At 33.9% G+C, this 22,916-nt stretch overlaps 2 protein-coding genes across 5 annotated transcripts; both read right to left on the reverse strand.

Moving 5' to 3' along the window:
* Positions 1-3,374: 3,374 nt before the first annotated feature.
* LOC132310508 (probable 2-oxoglutarate-dependent dioxygenase AOP1) lies at positions 3,375-5,452 on the reverse strand. Its single transcript, XM_059808678.1, has 3 exons — positions 4,965-5,452; positions 4,504-4,831; positions 3,375-3,898 (listed from the first exon to the last, which is right to left on the reverse strand). Exons 1-3 carry the CDS (start codon positions 5,444-5,446, stop codon positions 3,647-3,649), a joined length of 1,062 nt encoding a protein of 353 aa, XP_059664661.1. The 5' UTR covers positions 5,447-5,452; the 3' UTR covers positions 3,375-3,646.
* A 659-nt stretch (positions 5,453-6,111) lies between these two features.
* LOC132310415 (probable LRR receptor-like serine/threonine-protein kinase At1g07650) lies at positions 6,112-22,124 on the reverse strand. 4 transcript variants are annotated; one of them, XM_059808598.1, is made up of 24 exons: positions 21,976-22,124; positions 21,477-21,657; positions 18,869-18,940; positions 18,699-18,767; positions 18,520-18,591; positions 18,336-18,407; positions 18,166-18,237; positions 17,987-18,055; positions 17,679-17,750; positions 17,478-17,555; positions 17,312-17,383; positions 16,443-16,511; positions 14,188-14,253; positions 13,500-13,565; positions 13,354-13,389; positions 13,184-13,230; positions 12,542-12,915; positions 12,274-12,469; positions 11,847-11,981; positions 11,007-11,125; positions 10,670-10,880; positions 10,294-10,528; positions 8,854-9,004; positions 6,112-6,625 (listed from the first exon to the last, which is right to left on the reverse strand). In XM_059808598.1, the coding sequence occupies exons 1-24, from the start codon at positions 22,067-22,069 to the stop codon at positions 6,269-6,271; spliced, it is 2,985 nt and encodes a 994-aa protein (XP_059664581.1). In that variant the 5' UTR covers positions 22,070-22,124; the 3' UTR covers positions 6,112-6,268. The 4 variants fall into 4 exon arrangements, with proteins under 4 accessions (XP_059664581.1, XP_059664586.1, XP_059664574.1 ...); XM_059808603.1 differs by having other exon boundaries at positions 10,294-10,531; positions 12,542-12,846; positions 21,976-22,123; XM_059808591.1 differs by having other exon boundaries at positions 10,294-10,531; positions 21,976-22,123.
* Between the last annotated feature and the right edge of the window lie 792 nt (positions 22,125-22,916).

The following is a 22,916-nucleotide window of genomic DNA, read 5'->3' on the forward strand; positions in this document are numbered from 1 at the left end:
CAACTTGAGAGGGAGTGTTGAGATTTTATCTCTTATTGTACAGCTGTAGTATTGAATTATTTTCTCCTTGATTTAAGGCTAATTGGTAGGTAATTAATTACCTATTTTAGCTAGGTCCTATTCTATAAATTGGATGTAACACCATCAATGAAAAGATTGAATATATTTTTAATTCTCGTATTCTTTTTATGAATTTCAAGAAATATGTACAAAGAGGGAGGCCCAAAAAATGATCTAGTATACAAGATAGCATTGAAGAATTTTTTTCAGAAAACACCCTTATTTGAAACATTTTTCTTTTTTTTTTCTTTTTTTTTGGTGATTGTTAATTAATATTTAGTTGTTTCTTTTTTATATCTTCCCATATTAAATAAATAAATAAATGCAAGGGGAACAAGTGAATAAACTAACGTGAAAAGAATCTCCGGGCATGACGATGAAAGAATCCGGCGAGGTTTTCACATTGATCCATTTCCCGTCTCTGCTTTGTACCTCTAACCCACATACCTGATTAATCTGATACAATATGGGTCAAAAGGTTCTTATCAGTGTGGGTCATCAGCATAATCTTGTTCTCCTTATTTTCGGGACCTACATACTTCATGACCCGAAGATTGTCTTGGGACCAATCTATGCTCTCCAAAACCATCCTCTTAATCATTTGATCTAATTCAGATAGTTGCTCTGAGAAGGACCCTACTGTTTTGCTGCCAAATGAAGAGTTGTGCTCAAAAGTAATCAATCTTCTTAATTAGTTAAATTTTTTGGTTCAATTATATTAAAACAGTTATTAAGAACTTTAAAAAAAAAAAAAAATTTAACTGAATTTTGTTTTCAACAAAAGGGAACAGCATAAAAATGACTAACTAACTAACAACAACGAAAACTAATTAAATTTACGCACCCAAAGCTAGGGTTTCCTTCTGGCCACAAGAGATTAATGAAACTTTCGAGATTTTCGGGGCTGAGTACATCTTCGATATTCATGCTCTCCCATGGTGTTTTCTCTGACTGCCCAGTGTAGCAACCGAAGGGCATTTTAGTAAAGAACATTCCTGAGGAAGTTCCAAGATATCTTCAATTGCACCAAACATGGATTTTCGAAGCTCAGGAGGGACTTTGTTGAACACAGCCTCGAAGCAACCATATTCCTGGAGTTCTTGCTGAACGCGGGCTCTCACGGAGTCCCACTCAAGAGCAAGGAAGCACCAAAAAAATTTTGTGAGCGGGGTGGTCTTTTAATTTATGGGGGCATAGTGAGTCAAAAAAAAAAAAAAAAAAAAAAAAAAAAAATCAATGGGAGCGAATTGTATATTAGTGGGGGCATCTTCAAATATTCTCAAAATTTGAAGTAGTAAAAAAATAAATAAAATAAATAAATTTAGTGAGGATGAATTATAATTTTAGAGAGGACATTTTCATAAATTTCAAAAAATTTGAGGTATAAAATAAAAATATAAAAAATTTAGTAGGCGCATTCGCCCCTACTAGTCTTATGTTAGGTCCCTGCCTGCTCAGGAGTGGCTAGCTTTTAGCTCATCTGAGAAATTTATGATAGGAATAAGAGCTTCAGAGCCCATTATTTTCTTAGTATGCAATTAATTGTTGATGAGCTTTAAGATGTTCTATAGCAGATTTATATAGAATTTCTAATTATGCTCAATGTTGCATGGGAACAAATTATATATATTGTTATCTTGTACTGATAAGGATTAACAAACTCTGCAAACAATACATATAGGAAAGATATATTTTTTTGTTATGCACCGTCACAACGAAACATCAGATTGTCTCCCTCACCAAATTTAAAAACAAAAGGAACAAGAAAACATCACATTGGGACGTACTGTATATATTACTATATTTATGGTCTGTCTATAGCTTGCATGTTTAAATCATGACTGTGGATCAGATTAGATTTAAAATGCTGAAAGCTATGATTAGGTTCTTTTATATGTGTGTCGGCCACTCTAGACAAGGAATTCACGACGTCACATCAGATTTATTGTGTTTTATTTGTTTGTATTTAAATATAATATTTAAGCTCAAGCAAAGCTGAGCTTATTTTATCAAACCCTAAAAAAAACCTAATCAAATGTTATTAATAAAAAAATAATAATAATAAAATATTTTTGTAAAATTTAATAATATAAATTTGTATGAAAATTAATATTTTACATTTCAATGACATTTAATAAATATTTTTGTCTTTTTATGTCAAAATATAAAGTTATTGAAATCTTTTAACACAAGGGAATGTCAACTTAATTATTTTTTAATTTTAATTAATGGTAGGAATGTCGTTGAGCACATGCGCCAAATTTCAGATGTCAAATTTTAGAAGAGGTTAAAGCGCCAAATCTCAAAGGAGGTCAAAATAATAAAGGTCAAACGCTCTATCCATGTGTAATTTATCCAAACCTTAGAAATTTGAATAATATTAAAATAAAAAAGAAGTATTTGTGTTGGATTGGCACTCTATAGATAACCTACATCGATACAAACAAAAAAGTGTAGATGTAAGAATAAATAAAGAAAAAATAGAAGAGAAATCAATGTAATTTACCCTAATAAAAACCATTCCCACATTTTGTGTTACAAAAGTTGTTGCACGTTGAAAAATTAAGAAGATGCCTTAAACTAGCCTTTTGGACCAGATCCAACCATATATGGGAATTGATTTATGGGTACGTAGGTCAGTAGCTAGGTCGGCTCAAAACATGCATACTTTTATCTACAATATGTGATGTTTAAGAATTCAGGCTTACTTATGTTCAGCGGTTTGTTTGATCATTAGGTTCAGTGAAAGAAGAAATGGACTTTGAACAGTACAAAAGTAGATGGGTCTTCTAGACTTCTAGTGGCAGCTGGCTCTACATGCAATTAAATGGAAATTTTCTATTGTTATGTTTGGTGAATTTGTAATTTGAAATTAGAAACACATTCAAGTCACCGATTTAGTATTCACAAACATAATATATAGAAATTTGGGAGTGAAAATTTTAACCTAAGTAATCAATTGACATTCAAAATTGAGTTCATAATGTCAATTTCGTGTGAAGATATTCATTCGTAATCTACTAATCACATTATTTAATTATATAGCTTAAAATTTTAAGTAATACAGCATTGCTCAAATTAATTATGCAGATTCAAAAAGGCTTATCATTTTCGTAAATGTTGGGGTTTATTATTACCGAAGTAATATGTTTGTTCCAAGCAGACGTGTTAATTTAATCCTGACAAGCCATGATAGTCAATACACTCGATCAATCAAACAGCATAAAAGAAACAAATACACCTTATTCATATTTATAAAGCAGAGGAAAATTAGACTTTGAGTAGTTGTTCCTTAACCTTAGGCCAATCCCAAACGAATCAAAAGCTTTTAATTTCCTGTATTGATTTCCGTTGTTCTCAGCCATTGGTTTTCTTTATTACTATTGACGGTGAATTTTACTATTATAATTGTGAAATTTTATATGTTATGTACATATTTGCTTATATGTGCAATTTCACCATTATAAATTTTTTGAACAAAAAAACATTTGCTATTATAATAGTGAAATTCAACATTGATAGTGGTGAAAGTCATCAACTGTAAGGAGTAATATGAAATCGTTACCGGAAAAGATTCGGATTCATCTCAAATACCACAAAAAACCTTTATGCCGCATTCATGAGATTTCTGTCCTTTTTCTGTTGCGAAGAATTTGAGATACTCCATATATTCAAAGGGCTTAAAGCGTAATGGGTGTTCTTCATTCACTAGCTCGTCTGGGACTTTCACAATGTGACCTTCTTTTGGGCTCGAAAATAACCCCACTGAGTACCTCGTTTCATTTTCAGTCATCACAACCCGATGAACCGGAGCATGCACATGCCCATTAGTCAATGCCTACAAATTGGTAAAATTTTAAGTTCTAAGAAATGTCCATGGTGCCATAAATGAATTTTGTAATTTATTTATAGTCTATCATTTGATATTTGTGTGTCACAATAACAATACATGAATGATTGTGGAACCTAAAAGAGCCTTAAATACTTGCATGCTATATATACATTCTTATACATCATTTAAATTTGCTTGACATTTATCAACGACCTTTATTCAATTTTCTTTTTCGTTTTGAAACAGTGTTTAATTTTAAACTTGGTCAATTGACGAGTTGAGCCTAAGACCAAAATGAGTTCGGTGACTCTGGTTAATTATATATAACATCAACTCCAAGAGATTTGACCAAGCTAGATTATTTCATAAGGCTTTAAGTTATGGACATGTTTCACTGAATTTTCAGTTTTCTAATGACAAAAAACTTAAAAAGAAGTTAAAATTTCTTTTGGCTAGCTTATAGTAGGAGTATCTGGAGAGTTGCTTTAAGAAAACACCCATATTTGATTTTTTGTTTTGTTTTTCGGAAAGTTTCAATTACTGGTTTCTTTTTTCTCTGTCTTCCCATATTAAAATAAATATATGCAAGGGGATGAAGTGAAGAAACTAACGTGGAAAGAATCTCCGGCCATGACGATGAAAGAGTCCGGCAAGGGTTTCACATTGATCCACTTCCCGTCTTTGCTTTGCACCTCTAACCCATGTACCTCGTTAAGCTGATACAATATGCCCAAAAGGTTCTTATCACTGTGGGGTCTCAACAAAAGCTTGCTCTCCATTGTTTCGGGACCTTCATACTTCATGACTCGAAGAGTGTATCGGCTTAAATCTATGTGTTCATCACAGTATTTCTGATCAACACCAAAGCTCTCCAGAACCATCCTCCTAATTGTTTGATCCAATTCAGACAGTTGCTCTGTGTAGGACCGTAGAATTTTGCTGCCAAAAGAACAGTATTTGCTCAAAAGTAATGTTCGTTTTAGTTCAATTTTCTAAAAACAGTTATCGAAGAATTTAATAAGAAAAGTAACATAAGATAACTTACAACAAAATAAATAAATAAATTTACTACCAAGAGCTTGGGTTTCCTTCTGGCCACAAGAGATTAGTGAAGCTTGTGAGATTGTCGGGGATGTGTACATTACCAATATTCATGCTCTCCCACGGTGTTGTTGGTGAGTGCGCAGTGTAGCCACCGAAGGGCGTCTTAGCACAAAAAAATCTTGATTTTGTTTGCAAAGGAAGTTCAAAGATCTCTTCCATTGCACCAAGCATCGATTTTCGAAGCTCAAAAGGAACTTTGTTGAACAAAGCCTGGAAGCAACCATATTCTTGGAGTGCTTGCTCAACCCGGGGTCTCACCGAGTCCCACTCAGGTGTGCCCGGCTTTAGCTCTGACAAATCTATCACAGGAAGAAGAGCTTCAGAGCCCATTGTTTTTTCTTTCTTTGGCAGGCTGGGGTTTAAGCAGCTAATTTTCTTAATATGCAATTGTTGATGAGCTTTAAGATGTTGTATAACAAACTTATGTAGAATTTCTTTTAATGTTGGCATTCGCAGGGGACGAATTATATATATATATATATTGTACTGACAAGGCTGTATTAACATATTCTGCCTACAATATAGGAAAAATATATATTTTTGTTATGCACCGTCATAACAAAACATCACGTGTCTCCCTCACCCAAAAAATAATAATAATAATAAAAGGCATTGCATTGGGTCAAATATATATATATATATATATATATATATATATATATTATGGCCTACAGCTTGTATGTTTAAATCACGACAGTGATCGGATATATTTAAAATGCTGAATGCAATGGATTAGGTTCTTCTATGTGTGTCGGCCACTCTAAAGAATGAATTCGATCGACATCAGAGAAGATTTATTGTGTTTTATTTGTTTGTATTTAAATTTAATATTGGTTTAAGACCAAACAAGCTGAGCATATTTTATGGTATGCAGCTTCCGAGTAAAACTTGATAGTTAGTTACTGTAGTTATGTTTTTTCGGCACTTTCTAAACTGCTCTTGCAATATAATACCATGGACGCAATTAGTACTAAGTTAATAGATATATTAAAACATTCTTACTTAGTCTGTCATGTAATGGCAATATGGTCGAACATTTATTCTCAAATTATAGATTTGCCATCTTATTATTACACAGATTTTGATAGTCTAATTATAAGCAACCAATAAATGTATGATCAAGCAGAGCATTACACTATAGTCATGCAATGAGATCATAGCTACGACTATGTTTATTCAAATTACACGCTCAAAACATTTACACTTGGATATTTGCTTCTACAGAGATTAGAACTACATTGTTTGTGTGTAGGATGGAGAAGTAAAATCGACTCAATGGAGATCCTGGGCAGATGTGGACGAAGATCCATTTCGTGTTGCTTCGGACAAATCAAACAAGGTCTGAGTGTCACTTGAGCTCTGGAGTTGCAGCTCACCATACCTGTCTCTCAGAGATTTGAACTTTAAATCATCACCATAGATATTTGGATCTGCGATTATATTCTGAACCTCGATACGACCCTCAAGCATGCTTACTACTGCAGACATGGTAGGCCTATGTTCTGGAGATGGATTAGTGCATAATAGTGCTACTTGGATCATTCTTGATACCTCTTCTTTGTTATAATTGGAACCCAGTTTTTGATCCACCAACTCCATTACACTTCCTTTTTGTTGTAAAACAAAGGCCTGAAATAAGCACAAGGAGGAAATGGAATAAAAACAGAAGCCAGTCACTGGGTAATGTCACTATAGACTAACAAGTGTATTAAGCATGACTCATACAAGCGATATCTATAATTGGATGAATATTTAAATTAAGAAATTAGTTTGGTTTTCTGCAATTTTTGAACTCCAAATATGACTAAATTCATCCTCTTCATTTGTTAAATTTCTGAGTCAGACACATTTATAAGTAACTATCAGATATCAACAATTCCTTTCATTTCAGCGAAAGTAGAGTGATTTCCAAATCAATATTTGGAACTTGTGTTACAAGGACTCGGGTACGTGTGTCAGGGGTGGGTATGTATCCATGCGTCGGACGTGTCAAGTCCCTGGACTAAGGATACATGGACATTGCTAAATATTTATATTTTTTAGTGTTTTTCATTTTATTTCTAGAGTATAATCAATCACATCTTTAGGTATCATGGTGTTTAATATAGGCATTCCACTCGTTTTGAAGCAATAATATAATAACGTTGAATCACTGAAAATGTTTTTTAGGTGTATGTCCAATCAAAAGTGTCCGACAAATATCCCGCGTGTCCAAGTATTGTGCGTCTGACACGAATACTTCACTTACCTTTAAAGAGTCCATGTTGTGAAATGTATATTTTGGGGAGATTATGAAAAATATATATTGTATATTGGCAAATTTCGTTGTCAAAACAAGTCGATCCGATCGAGTTGTAAAAGTTCGGTTCAGAATTTCAAGGTTGAAGATCGAATGTGGATTTGAAGAAGTTCAAGTGTTCATGATTTACTACACTCCGAGATGATGAGAACAATGCTTTAGAAAGGTATGTGAGTGAATGAAAACACTTAGGAAATTTTTAGAAGTTTGAAGTGTTAAGGAAATTTACATTGTCTTTTTGGTACTGGCAACCAAAATCTAGTACTGGCGGGAAATTTACTTCTATCTTTTTGGTACTGGTAACCACAATCTAGTACTGGTAGGAAAATAGTAGATTCACTTCTGTCCATTTGGAACCGGTAGGAACTTCTTGGTACTGGTAGCCAAAGGCTGAAACAGTAGCAAGAGTGCGTTGGAAAGCCTTCTGACCTTCTGGAACTGGTAGCCACATTCTAGTACTGGTTCAAGAAGTCCTGATCAGTATAGAACTTCAATTTCCTTATCTGTTTGATTCCTTTTTGGACCAAACTTCCTTCCAAGTCCTATACACAAAATTTTCTATATTTTCAGAGGGATTAGGACATTCAAAACTCTATATAAACCTTGTCATACACATAGATTTATACACGACTTTTGCATACAAAATTTAGATCTATTAGAGAGCCATCTTTAAGAGAGATTTTTATTCAGAAAATCAATCTGATTTTTTTGATTTTATTTTTGAGAGCACACATAAATACGAGTGATTTAGAAGTGTTGTTCTCTATTTCATCGGAATTGGAGCATAATCAAAGATTCAGAAATTCTGAAAAAGCATAACTCATTCATTCTTCATCAAATTCAGATCTAGAAGAAAATGGGTAAAGCGATCACACTTTGAAGGGGTCAGAGCATTCGTGGAGTGTTGTCTGATCTACCTGCAACTCTTCTACAGAGATCAAGAGTAAGCCTGAGGTCGAGAATTGTTGGACGGGGGAGTCGTAAAGTCGGGGATCGTCAGCAATTGGTTTTTGATAGAATGATAGAGTGTGAGACTAAGTCAAAGTTCGGTATACTTTGCTTCAAACATAATGGATCATTTATCTCAGGATTGCAAAGTCCAACGAGGTTTTTCCTGTTACAATTGGTTTATTCTACCAATTGGGGTTTCTAAGATAAAATCCTGGTGTCATATCTCAAACTCTATTTACTTTACTTGCACTTTATTTTTGCTTTGTGGTTTGATTTTAGTTTTATTTCGGTAAAATTAAAATAAGTAAAAATTGGATAAAAGAGTAAGTAAAATCTATTTACCATCTCTCTAGATTATCTATCCATATTATATTCCACAACCATTCTGCTGCGCACAAACTCTCAACACATGTAACATAGTTTAGAACCCTATAAGGAAATCAAACTACCCAACTAGCCCTAGTACAACCAATTCAGACAGCTTCCTACCCTGTTTGAAATTAATCAAAGCAAGCTGACTAAGCCAAATGGATAGGTCCCAAAGCAAGCAAACTGGTTTTTTAAACTGCTAATCGAATGCATTCAAAGAAGTAGCCGAAATTCTTACCCAATCAAGAAGACATGCATAGTTCTCATTGGGATGATATTTCACGTTTTTCTTTCCAACAACAATCTCCAATGCAACAACTCCAAAGCTATAGACATCTGCTTTGTCGGTCAAGTAACCCCATAATGCATATTCTGGTGCCATGTACCCTCTGCACAACAAAGATTGTTCTGTTACTTCTATTTTACTAGTATGAGGTTTTATGTACAACAAATATGACAATTGAAGTGGCAAAATACTTCTACTGGCAGTTGGGAAATCAGTCATGAAATTTATAAGGTGTTATGACAAACGTAACGAACCTAAGTTGAATCAAGAATCACGACAGAAAAGTAAATACGCCCCACAAAGAACACAAAGATTTATACGTGGTTCGGCAACAGCCGTCCACGGTTGGTATGTGGCGAAAGTTTTCACTATGTGTAAAATTGAAGATTACAAGTTTTTAGCCCCACTCTGTTTCTGTACGAATTTCAGAGTTTCTCTTATCCTCCACTCCAAACCCTAAGCGCCCTTAAATATCGAGCTACAAGAGAATAATTAGGGTCCACGACCCATGAGCAAAAAATTGGTCAAAGTTTTCCCTCGGGTCATAAATAGGACGCAACGCGACCCGGCACCAAATTCGAGCCACAATATCACATAACGTCATCAAAATATGGTGAAAAGTTCATTAGTTCATCGTACATGAGCAAATTAAAATTAATAGATTTTGTCACAATAAAAGGAATCTTAACTTCATAATGTTATCGAGATTTCAAAAAAAAAAAAAAAAAAATGAAATGAACAACTTAAACCATAGGAACATAATGATTTGTAGCAAAAAACTCTCAGCAGAAGAAAAAAAATAGAAGACGACATACACTTTGAGTGGGTACACAACCAAGCCAAACACACAAACAGTTAGATATTGGTATGGGTATGGTGGGGTTCGTTGATCTTTCTACTTTATCCAATGTGACCTGAATTGCTATTCATGTATCATTCAAATGTGATACCCTCTATTATGAAGCAAAGAGCCCATCCTCCGTCAAAGTTACATGAAATTTGCATGGTTGATTATCAAGATATAGATGACCATCACCCATTGTTCAACATTACTGTATGAACTAGTTCTCAAAAAATGAAAATCATTAAAGAATGGCATATGCAGTGAACAACCTTTTCACAAGTATGGTAGCACTGCTTAATGCAGAAACCGAAATAAACTTGTCAATCTGAAAAGATTTTGAAAGCTGCCCTATTTTGGTTACTTCTAGGACTGCAACTCAACCATGTAATTTCAGCCAACACCGTTCATATTCATGTTCTCACATAGTATTCAGAGACGAACTAATATAATTGATGTCAATTTTTAGCAGGCAATTTAAGATGCACATTTCTATGAAAATGCAACAATGTTAGAGTAATCTTGAAGGAAAGAGTGGATTGGAAACTCACATGGTTCCAGCAATTCTGGTGTTAATGTGGGAATTCTCTTCGTGAAGCTTGGCCAAACCAAAGTCGGAGATTTTAGGGTTAAGATCCCTATCAAGCAATACATTGGTAGCCTTGATGTCTCTATGAACAATTTTCAGTGTAGATTCCTCATGCAGGAAAGCTAGGCCTTTTGCAATGCCAATACAAATTCTTTGCCTTGAAGGCCAGTCCAATTTCAATTGCCCCTCCACTGGACCTGCTGTTAACATTGATAGCGCAATCAAAGTACATCTACCGCATTGATTGTTGGTTAATAGTTGTCATATTGTTTGGTTACTCACTCTTATTCAGTCTAATTAACATAGCATGCATGATGAAATAAAAACGGTTAACTTACCAAACAAAGCACTGGCGAGGCTATTGTTCTCCATGTATTCATATACCAATAGTAATTGACTACGTTCAATACAACATCCATACAATCTTGCAAGATTAGGGTGCTGTAAACCAGAAATCATGCCTATTTCATTCACAAATTCACGATTTCCTTGATTTGATCGGGAAGAAAGTTGCTTAACTGCAATTACAGTACCATCCAGTAGTATACCCTGAAAATGTAATAGAAGTGAGTAGCCTTTAAGATGTAAATTGTTCTCCAAATGCCATAACCACACAAATAAAAGGCTTTAAACAAGCACAAAAACACAGGAAAAAAAAAAGGGCTCAATATATACCTTGTAGACAGATCCAAAACCACCTTCTCCTATCTTGTTTGCAACATCAAAGTTGTTAGTGGCGGCTTTAATTTGTCTAAAGGTAAATAAACAAGTTTGCAGGTCTAATCCTCTCAAATCTGTAGAAGAACAAGGTTAAGATGTTGAATTGCATCTTACAAAGTATTAATTTTGCTTTTAGCTGAATATACAAGTGCATCTTGATTAAAAGGGCAAAATTTTGAAAGAATGAGATCAAGATACGCATTTAGAAAAGCTAATGTCTTCTTTGATTGCAGAAAAGTTGTAGGAAAGAAATAATATCTGTAACCAACAGCACCACAGAAACCTCAGCCTATTCTATATTTGTTAGTTATCATATAGAGCAGAAAGAATGATTTCTGACTCACTAAGGAGTCAGAACACAACTTGAATTTTCAAGATAATCAGAAATTGAAAAAGAACCATATACCATTCCTTTTCCTCAGAATTTGAGATATGTCTATTTGTTATTACTACTGCATATATAAGACATGGACATTTTAGGATCCAAGAAAGACTACTAATCAGTAAAGCGCAGGCTCAAGTGGGCTTGAGAAATTAGAAGCCAGATTTGTTCTAAATTTTATTATAAATTTATGAACTCCCTAATTTGGATAATGGTAGCAGTCTACAAATAAAATGTGAGTTTATTTGTATCATACTTTAAATTGATCAGTAATAATCTGCACCTTCTAAAATACTCATAAGAACTATTCTAATCTGTCATACAGTGTTTCGAGGTCATCTCAATAGAATAGAATATTGAAAAGTTTCTGGTTATCCATTCCAAAACAAAGTTCGTTGAGTAGATTACACCACCTTGTTCCCTTGAGGTTCTGTTCCCAAAAAAGCCTTTCCACCAAACAATACCAAAAACTATGAGAATGAGGCATAATGCTGAAGCCACAGCTCCAACTATAATGGATATCTTCTTTTTGCCATCAGGAGGGTTGTCTATACAAAACAAAAGCAGATAACATAGACTGTTAAATTGCACACAGTTTTGTATGCAGCCTGAACAATCAAAATATTTGAAATTCTAATGATAAAATTTTATTCGATAACTCAAACAAATATAAAACTCTAGGAGAAGAAAATAGGCAGTGAATATTTTGTGTTCTCTGAAGTTTCAAATTAGCCTAATTTAAAATTTTCACCTTTTCTTAATAGCGTATGTGTCTTACCTACCCACAGAGAGAAAGAGCTATAAGAAAGATTAGTAAAGTCTTCACACAGCACTACTTACCAGATGCCACAGAAATAGCTGATACGAGAGTACCGTAGCTTCCACTAAAAGGGACTTTTGTTGTTCCTTTCCCAGCCCAATGAAAGCGAATCTCTATAGTTTTATCCTTCACAATTGCTTTCCATTTCTTTATACACACCTTATCAACCCCTTGTGCTTCATGTTCAATATCAAAATCCTTCAAAACTAGCTCATCCTGTAACAAACTAATTTAATCAATCATAGTTGCATTGCATACTAAAATTGCAGTTATAATGTTATTAACTACCTGTATATAAATATCAAACATCCGTCTTCCAAGACTCTGAAAAGATTGGTTCTCTCTAAAAATTATCTCTGCAAAGTGGAGTGTAACAGTATATTTCCCATTTGCCAAGCAACGCCCATAATAAGTGAGAGATAGAGGAGACAGGCGAGCCCTTGTGTACAATTCAGAGTCTTTCATTCTCAAGACAGATACATTTTCTGCAATGTAATCCTTATCTAATTCACGTTCCCAGAAGTCTCCACTGATACTAGTTCCCCAATTTACTCCTTTAGGAACAAATTTTGCTGAATTTCCTTGGTCTTCATCTGCTTCATAAATGGTGTTTCCAATGGTAATTTTTGCTCCACCACAATTGATATGAAATGAATATTGGTCTTCACCAAAGAAGCAACATAATAAAAAATGATGAAACATTAAAGGAAGACCACAGAGAAAAATCGAAAAAGAAAACAAAAAAAAAAAATAACTATGTTATATATATGTAGATATACATTTAATGAAAATCCTTTCCTATAAAACATGAAAGGTCGACCTATTGAACTTGCACCTTGTTTAAGTATCAACAGATAAGGCTTGAAGATGTATCTAAAATATAATTTTAAGCATAATCATCAATTGTAATTCAGAATAATATATACTTACCTTCTGAACAAAGAAGATAATTTTGCTTGAAGCACTTCCCCAATTCTCTAAATTGATGTAGTATGAGAAAAGGTTAAGAAGCAAAGTTATGCAATATAAAAGTGAATTAAAATATATGGAAGCTCCTCAAAGTTCTTGCCAAATAAGTTAGGAATAAGTTAAAAGCTTACGAGTTGTTTCCTTTAGAAAAGCTTCTGAACAAGTTTCTATAAAATAATGGACCAAACTTTATATTAACAAAATAATAAGTGAATGAAAAAACATATGAAGCGGAAGCTAGGGGAAGCCGAAATCAAGAAGGGATTATGATACTTACAGGTTAGCCGGACAAAAATTCGGTATAGAGTCCTCAGAAAAGTTATTGTAAGAGAGATCTATATAGCTGCACAAAAATATATTAATATTTAACTCATTTTTAGGTCCATCAAAAATAACGGGGAAAAAATAACAAGACACATATTAGAAGAAGATTGGAACAGAAAATTGATCCAATGTTTCAAGAAATGTCACTTTTAACATTCTATGACCTTTTGTAATATAAGTTGCTCAACAGCACATTTTTCTTTATATTCTTTTGGGCTTTCTTTTTCTCTCTCATTACCTAAACCATCGAAAAGCAAATTCAGACCCTGCTGAATTATGTTCTTGGCAACAAAATTGCCATGTGGGTCAAACATCTAGCATCCAACAACAAAAGGTAGAAACCAGAATTAAACTTCTATTTTTTCTTTTCACTAGTTGCACATGGACAACAAAGTAAACGGAACAGTAAGCAAATCAGGATTGCTTCACAAAAGCACAAGGCAGAAACACCACAGGAGAATGACCCCCAAAGAGATCAGATCATGATTTAAACCACCGTTGATCAGTGGATGAATTGAGTGTCTATAAATACATATAGGCACATATCTACTGTTTCCATGTATTTAAAATTAGAATATTAAATTATAGAAAAGAATAAGGTTTCATGAAAAACTGATATAAATTCAGGATGAAGAACTTACTAGCTAGAACTTCTGCTCTTGATCCATTCTGGTATGGGCCCAGAAAGCAGGTTGCTTGTCAGATACCTAATCAGTGTTCAACAGTCTCATTCCGATTACATTAGCATTTACATTGCTATTATTCCAATATGTAATGCAGAATAAATAAGTGGCATGAACTTCTAAAATCTGTGAGATAATCTAAATCTTAAGTATAGGAAGGCTTTTTTCTACATATCACAAGGCTTCTTATTACATTAACATTTGAAGGAATCCAAGGTTGGAATAATCATGCATGGATCAACACAATAAGGCAATGCCAAACTACATACGAAAATTTACAGGGAAGATTTTGTGAGTTGCTCTATGCAGAATGGTAGTGGAATATCAGTTTATCAAAACACATAGAGGGAGGTGAATAGGTTTAACATGCTCTGTTATCCAAATTTTAATTTTACCCGCACAATTAAAATTATAACAGAAATATAAGGCAAGTAGATAAACTAAAGTTTAGAATGACACCGGGATTTTTAGAGTGGAAACCCTTGTTGGAAGAAATCCGACCAACTGGGACAAAAACCACGGAGACTTTTGCAATCTCGAACGAAACGATCCACTATCTCGAAGCAAAGTACAATAGATTCTGACTCAAGCTCACACTCACTCCACTCTACCAAGAAGTAGTTGTTGAAAGCCTTTGGCTTTGCAATTCCCCGTCCAAACACTCTTGACTTCAGGCTTACTCCTCAATCCTCGTAGAAGGGAACACGAACACTCCGCGAATGCTCTGTCCCCTTTGTAGCACAATCAAATCCTCCTTCCTTCAAATATGAATTTAAGAAGGTAAAGCGAAAACCCTGCTATTTGTACACTAAAACTATTCTGTCGATTCGGACGGTCCTCGCTTTTGGATCCAAGAGGTATCTTGGCAGAAGAATCAGAAAATGAATATTCCAACTCCTGACGATGAAAACAACATAGGCTCAAAGAGGAAATCGACATTCACTTATCGGGCATCCATCCAATGAAATATTAATTTGAATTCAATATGGTATAAACTACCGGAGGTTGTGCTTCTAGTACCATTTTCATTGGGGAGCACTTGATTCTGGCCATTACCTTGACTTTGAAACTATTGGTCCCACAGGGGGTGCCAAAATTGTTGCCGGGGAGCTGCATTTAATCAATGAAATACCTCATATTCGGCCACCCCATCCATACGAACATTCTAAAATGTAGTTGTATCCATACGAGCATTCTAAAATGTAGTTGTCGATGGATCATTTTTTCTTAAGTCTAGCTCAATTAGAAGAGGAGGTTGAAGACCAAGTTCAGGCTTCTGTTCGTATCCCTTCTTTGGTTGGAAAGGGGTTCCCAAGGGGAATCAAGGTTCAGTTAGGGTCTATGGGGCGAAATCAATAGAATCTTTAATTGGCACGAACTTTGATCAGAGAGAAAACACCAACCTAATATCACTCGTGTAAAATAGTGTGTGCTCTCATAACAGAAAAAATAAAACAGATCAGAAAGGTTCACTGAAATTGCTGAATTTTGATTTCAAAAGCCGTATGAAATCATGAGAAAAAAAGTGTTTATATAGAGAGTCCGAACCTAACTTGGTAAATCAGTCATGGTTGTACATGGACTTCCCTAACAAGTCTTTGTAAAAAAGGAAAGAAGAATTTTACAAAAACTGAAGTTTCCTTTAATCCTATAAAGTGTGACCGGTTGGACTTAGTGGCACTTGTCTGACTTTAACAGTCGCAATCTTACAATTTCGATTTTTTTTTTTTTTTTTTTTCTTAGTTGGTACTCAAACACACATACCTCCACTTAGGCTTGAATCCCTGACCTCCCTTTGGGAAGTAGGGGTCTGTTACCGCTAGGCCACTGGCCTGTTCGTCAATTTCGAAAATTTGTTTCAAGGCTATTCACCAAGTACAACCGGTGGGAAATAAGTTGGACCGGTCAGACTGTGGCAGTTTGCAATTTTAAAGCCAAAAATATGATTGCAACCTAATCTGACTTAAATCTAAACGTGCAATATGTATCCTCATTCACATACCTATACTAAATAATGTTCTCATCGAATCAAAGTATGCTTGCATGTTTAGTTCCGCTTCCGATATCGAGACTCAAGGTAAAACAAAAATTACAACTTGATCAGACACATTTTAACACCGAAATTAGCCAATTACAAGATCCATATCTCACAAACTTTTGTACATCAAAAATTAATTACATGGCAGGTTGCCCTACTGAATTTAGTTACTTACATTTTTTTCACACTTCTGAGTCCTTCAAGGTTTGGAATTTTCCCTTCCAACTTGTTGAAGCTGAGGTCTCTGCCAAAGAATAACAAGGCCACTGTCATGCTAAAATCCAATAAGGGGAAAAAATGTTTAGTAAGATTGAATGCAAACACATAAAAAGTGCAATACAAACCTAACAAAGTCTCACAAAGGCATTTGGAGAAGTGTAATTCAAGAAGTAAAAAAAATGGTGGTTGAAGAAGTGGTAAAGAGGGTTTGGAGACCTAAGTCCCAAACCAAATTGTGAACATCAAGTCAACACTCCTCGCGATGGAAAAATAGCCAAAGGATCCAAATTTGGTTCTTCAGCTCAAGAAGCCAATATTAGATAATGTATAGTTTCATAAAACCCTAGTTCTGCCAAAGGCAAGGGAGAATTGGTTCATCTGAAAGGCAAAAATTTGCAAATTAAATGCGGACAATCTTCTTCAGATATGTTTGATGTGACAAAAAGTGCCTCCATAAGCTTGGAGATGATTATTAAATAGACTACTATTAGTATGATCTCCTAGGCTAATAACTGCATATATAGTCAATAGTAGTTCAGAGTAAGCAATCTATTGCATTTAACAGTTTTGAGTTTCCCTCGTTTTCTCCCATCCCATATCTGTGCCAAGATTCTTAGTTTGCAGGAACTTAGTGCACAGTAAAAGAAGTAAAGACCACGATAGAGGATGAAATTGATCTTTAACCTCCACATTGTTGATACAGTTAGCATATATACAGAGATGTTAAGTTGATATCGAGGAAATTGATACTAATCAAAGATGCACTTGTCATGAAAAAAAAAGAAAATAAAAAAGAATTCAGAAAACAAGAAGTAATAGAGTTACAAATATTTCAATTCGTTCATTTCTGCTATATATTTGGGGATTTCTTCAGATATATTACAGCTCCTCAACACCCTGCAACATAAACCAGATACATACAAGTATTATTGCAGGGGACTACAAATGAAAATACTTTGATAATTTTTCAATGTTAGTATGCAGGACTCACAAATATTTCATTCCTTTCATGTTTCCTAGCTGCGGAAAAACTGAAACTGAATTTCCTCCATATAAGTCACTGATCCTTCTGCACAGAGAACCGGTCAAGTATAATTGCTTTCCACATTATTTATCTTTTACATAAACGCACAAGAGGATATTACTGAAATCAATCATCTCTAGAAATATGACCTGAAAAGGTTTAACTCACAATTCAGTTAAGTAATTTAAGACAGAAATGTCAGGAGGTATGGGTCCTTCGAAACCACCAGCTTCGATCTCTCTGTTGACACGTATCAAATGTGTTTTCAGATAACTAACAAGGGCTGTTCAGTGAAATTATAACTTTTTGTGACTTTATTCAGATAAAAATTTGAGGAAACTGGCAACTAAAAGAATTTTTGAACTAGTTCCAAATTTTCTGTTACCTGAGAACACGAAAGTATTCTTGTAAAGCTGAACAAGCAGGCCTTTAACTTCAAAAAATTAATGGATACTTTAAAAGTTAAGAACACTTACAACATCTGAAGTTGTTTCCAACTTTGGAAACTGGGTAATTTTCCAGTAAAGTTGTTATTGCTTAACCTACTGCATTGGTCCAAAATAGAGAAGAGTGAAGATTACAAAAACACACACTTGTTTTTTACACAACTTTAATTCTTATAAAACAATATTACTAAGGTCACTAATACACTCACAGTTCTGTCAATTTGGTTAGATTGGTGAGCTCCATCCGCAACTCTCCTGTGAGATTGTTACCACTGAGAATTCTACATTGACCAAAATTTTATAGCGATTATGTAATTAGTTAACAATCAAGAATATCATATCAAATATGATACACACACACATATGAGACAGGACTGACAGATTCACCAAGTTGGGCAGCTTCCCAAGCTCAGCTGGAACCATACCACTAAACCGATTGATCTCTAAGCTCCTGAAAACCAATTTTCCAAATCATAATCACAAAAGAGGTAAACCATGTAAAACTTCTAGATAATTATTTTTCCTTTACAGTTTTGTGTGTGTGTGTGAGAGAGAGAGCATACATATAAATGAGAGTTGCAATGTTTCCCAAGTAGGCTGGGATGGGCCCTGATAAGCAGTTGACAGCAACAGACCTACATGTAACATGCACTATTTTCACTATAATTAATTCAAGAAAACAATTAATTAGTGTTGGCTGATCTTGTAGCACTATAAACTATGAAGTCCAGAAGTTGCTTACAAATATTCCAATTTGGTAGAAGCCCATTCTGGGGGTATTGTACCACTGAGATAGTTGCGAGTGAGATCACTACAAAGAGAAAAATATATTTTCAAGTTAATAAATGATATGAAATAAAAAATAAAAAAATAAAAAGAGTTACTAATTTATATAAATCTATTAAATCTTACATTGTCTTGAGGTATGGTAACTTTGCCAAGGATGGCGGTAGCACACCAGCAAGGTCCTGGCCTTGAAGAGATCTGTTTTACAAAAAAATTACGGGCTCAGATTTTTGTTTGAACAATATTATATAATTCAATTTAGCATATATAGAAGAACTTCCAACTGAGTTGTACTAATTGTCTCTTTACACATAAACATCAATTTCCTTCTTAAAGCTAATGTGTTAGCATATTAATTGCGGACAAGTTAGGTGTAAGGAAGAGGTTCTTTCTTGGTGTAAAGAAAACAAATGTTGTTTTTTAAATGTGTAAGAATTTTTTTTAAACTAATCAATATAAGTGGTAATTGGGTAATTGAGATTCATGTGAGTTTCAGTTAACATTCAAAACCCATAATTTTTTTTTTTTAAAAAGTAATCGAGAATTCTTTTAAACTAGTCACTTAACTCAGACTAACTAAACACAGTGATTCAAATTCTTCATTAGGGTAAATTACACTAACCTCTTCCGAGGTTAAGCAAAATAATATAGACCACTCCTACATTTTTCAACAATTACATTGACCTCTCCTAACAGGAGAGGTCAGTCTTACAAGTTAAAGATTGTTTTGATTTTACTAAAATGCCTTCTATATCATGTCTTCTTTTAAAAAATAAAGTACACCCGTTGCAAGAGCAAAACGAACATATTTAAATTTTTATTTTCCAGTAACAGCAGTCAGTCTCTGGCAACTTTAACAAAAAGATGGTTATTGTATTGTTATAGAGAACTTAAAGTTTGAAAACAAAGGAATAGTGTCTGTAATTTTACCAAAGAGTGATGCTACTCTATCCGAAGAATAGTACCGGAATTATGCACCAAAGGGTTGCACAATCTCAAATGCATTCATCTAAGGGTTGTGCAGCCCTTCAGCTTACCTTTCAGTAATTCTATTCAGTTAGAGAATCATTTCTCTTTTCTCCGTTTGTTTGAGGGTAAAATATTTTTTAAAAAATTATTAAAACCTAACAAAAATAACTTATTCATTCATTTTCAGCAAGCTATTTTACACGCCCCACCCGATGGACTCGACCTCAACCTCGATCTAGGCCTTTGCCAAACACCGAAAAATAAAAATATAACAAAATATTTTACCTGAAAAAAGAAAATATATTCCAAGGAAAAAAATATTTTCCGTCAAAACAAATGGAGCCTTAATCTCATAGTTTCATGATATACAAATTACAATTGTACAGTTGTACATCTTCACAATATTAAACAATGAGATATCTTTTCTGAGCAAAAATTAAGCACGGAGATATTCAATCAATTATATATTCAAATTTTTTTTAGTACACATAAGACCGAGAAGATAAATGTTTCCTTGGTCAATGAATTGTATAGGTCCCATTGTAGGTCCACGTGATCCTATGGCTGGGGAGCAATAATCGCGCCACAAGGTTACAGATAAAAATTTGGATCCTCTCCGATGCACTAGATGATCCAGTGCACAGAAAATGATAGAGATCACTCCATAGAGGGTGTGGACTCCACGGGCAGAATGGATCCCACCCCTTGTGGAGTGATCTCCATGCTTCCCAGTGCACTACAACGTCTAAGGCACTTGAAAAGATTCGGGTTGTACACGTAAAAAGGTATCTCCATACAAAATATAAACAATTCAATTTTGTCAGAAGTCAAAATAAAAAAAAAATAAAAAAAATAAAAACAAACTTGAAATTAATCATAAGGTGTCTTCGGAAATCCAATATGAAGCTATAGAGTCAAGGCAACCGTTCAGATATCTTAATGCCCAGAACAACTCTAAGGTTGCAAGTAGATTCATATAAAGATATGTAATTGTAGTGTGCCTTTATGCGCAGGTTAGAACAGCTCACACACAAGGCTGCATAAGTACAAAGAAAAGTAAAAAAATTTGCAATTCACAAAGAAGAAAGTTTTATGTAGTGATGATAGACCTATGCTTGGTAGATCTTTCTTTTTTTCTTCTTCTTCTTCTTTTTTTTTTTTTTGTGTAGAAGGTAAATTGTATAGAAGAAAGAAAGAAAGAATGGAAAACATAAAAAGAGAATAACAGGAACAGAGCAACCAAATAAAAACAGTAATTATATATGCATGAAAGCACCTTGTATGTAAAAAACAAAAAAAACACAAAAATCTAGCTTAAATGCATTACAAAATCAAATCCTAAAACACTCTTCAAGTCAATAGATATACAGTGTGATTTATCATATCAAAACTCAATATAAAGATGACCAATTCTGTAATCATATTTAACAAGGCTCTCACTAGTTTGAGTTCAATATATATGTGTGTGTGTGTGTGTGTGAAATGTATTTTACATTACTGACTATTGAATAAAATTACATGTCACTGCAAAAAGGCTATGGAACAGGGTGTAAAAGGTATATAAGGATATTGTGACTAACAAATGGCATATATATATATATATATATTATAGAAACTTTTACCTTCAGTACACCCTCTTCTATCATTAAAGGATATAGTGATGTAAAAAGAACAAGAAGAAAGAATTTTGATTTTTTATCGCCATAAATAAGTTTCAAATCAATGAAGGTGAAAATATTTTTAATAGTATGAAAAGGAAGCATACATGCTGATGACGTGGCATTCACCATTAGGATAAGAGCAACTGCAGTTGACAGTGTTGTTATGAATCAGTGGTGTCTCGCTGGGTCTTGGTGTTTGCCAGTTGGAGTTTCCATCGCAAGGGTTTAAACTGAAATTCCAATCCTTTTTGCCCAATTGTTCTGCTATTTCCCCGAGAGCATTCACTGAAAAATCAAAATTTTAGTTAACATATTACATGACATATATGTTAACTAAAATCCGACTACTCAAAAGATTATGATATTGTATAAACAAGTTGTATTATTGTGTGTGTGTGTGTGTGTGTGTGTGTGTGTGTGTATACTTACTTGATTCTCAAAAAACCATATACTTCAAGGGACTAATTTTCAATTCAATCATCATATATGGGTTAGAAATGGAAACAACTTATGGTTTTAAAACTTTTTAAAATGGAATTTCTACTGGCAAATCAAAATGGAAATTAAAGATGGAATACAGTAAAACTGTAGAAGGCTTCTTACTTTCATACGCGGGAAGACTCCCATTTCTTACTTCCGCTCCAACACATATTAGAATAAGCAAGATGAGCAGCAGAACAATGATGGCGGTTGACATCTCCTCTTTTGAGTAAATTAATTCCTCGAGATTAGCATAGAGACGGAGCGACCGCGTCAAATATTTTTATATTAGCTTTATGGACATGTATATTGTGAAGTCTTACAAAAATGTCCTCTTTAAAATTTCTAATTTTTTAAAATATTTTTTTAAGTTTTCTTCAAAGTTCTCTCTCCTCTCTCTCCTTTTCGCACTCATATATGCCTGTGCGGTGCATGTGGTGCGACTAGGAAATCAATAAAAGAGGCTGAACAAATTGTTAAGATGATACGGCGATGAGGTGATAAAATCCAAAACGTTACTTTGATTTGATGATATGAAATTCAAATTATGGACAAAATCTTTTCTTTAAAGATTGCAACCAACACTCGGCTCAATTAGTTATAAAAACAGACTCTTATCAGTCAATAAGGCACGAGCAATATTGAACTTCACTTTATCAATTACCTAATTTATTTTCGTTATTGTTTCAGATCGTTGCAAATTAATCTTCGTCATGATGTAACTTCTTTTTTTTCTCTTTTTCTTATTTAAATTTATTATTATAATTCTATAAACTTGATGTCTGTATTTTATATTTTAAAATTTCTTCATCTATAATTTTTGCAAATAATAGTAATATACTATCTGAATCTTTATTAATGCACCATTATTGCACTTAAAAAATAATAACTATTTATCATATTCAATATGCTTGGATGAAATAAATTTCGGTATCTGTCTATTACCAGACTCACCACACATATGAAGATATATGTGTATGTGTATATATATTTTATTTGTAAGTGTGATATGTCGGTAGATAATTTCATCCAATAACAGTTATTGTCAGTAGATAATTTCATCC

This window comes from Cornus florida, unplaced genomic scaffold, assembly GCF_030987335.1.
Source record: "Cornus florida cultivar Cherokee Brave unplaced genomic scaffold, ASM3098733v1 CherokeeBrave_3.0.0_Hap2_Chr01, whole genome shotgun sequence".
NCBI lineage: Eukaryota > Viridiplantae > Streptophyta > Magnoliopsida > Cornales > Cornaceae > Cornus > Cornus florida.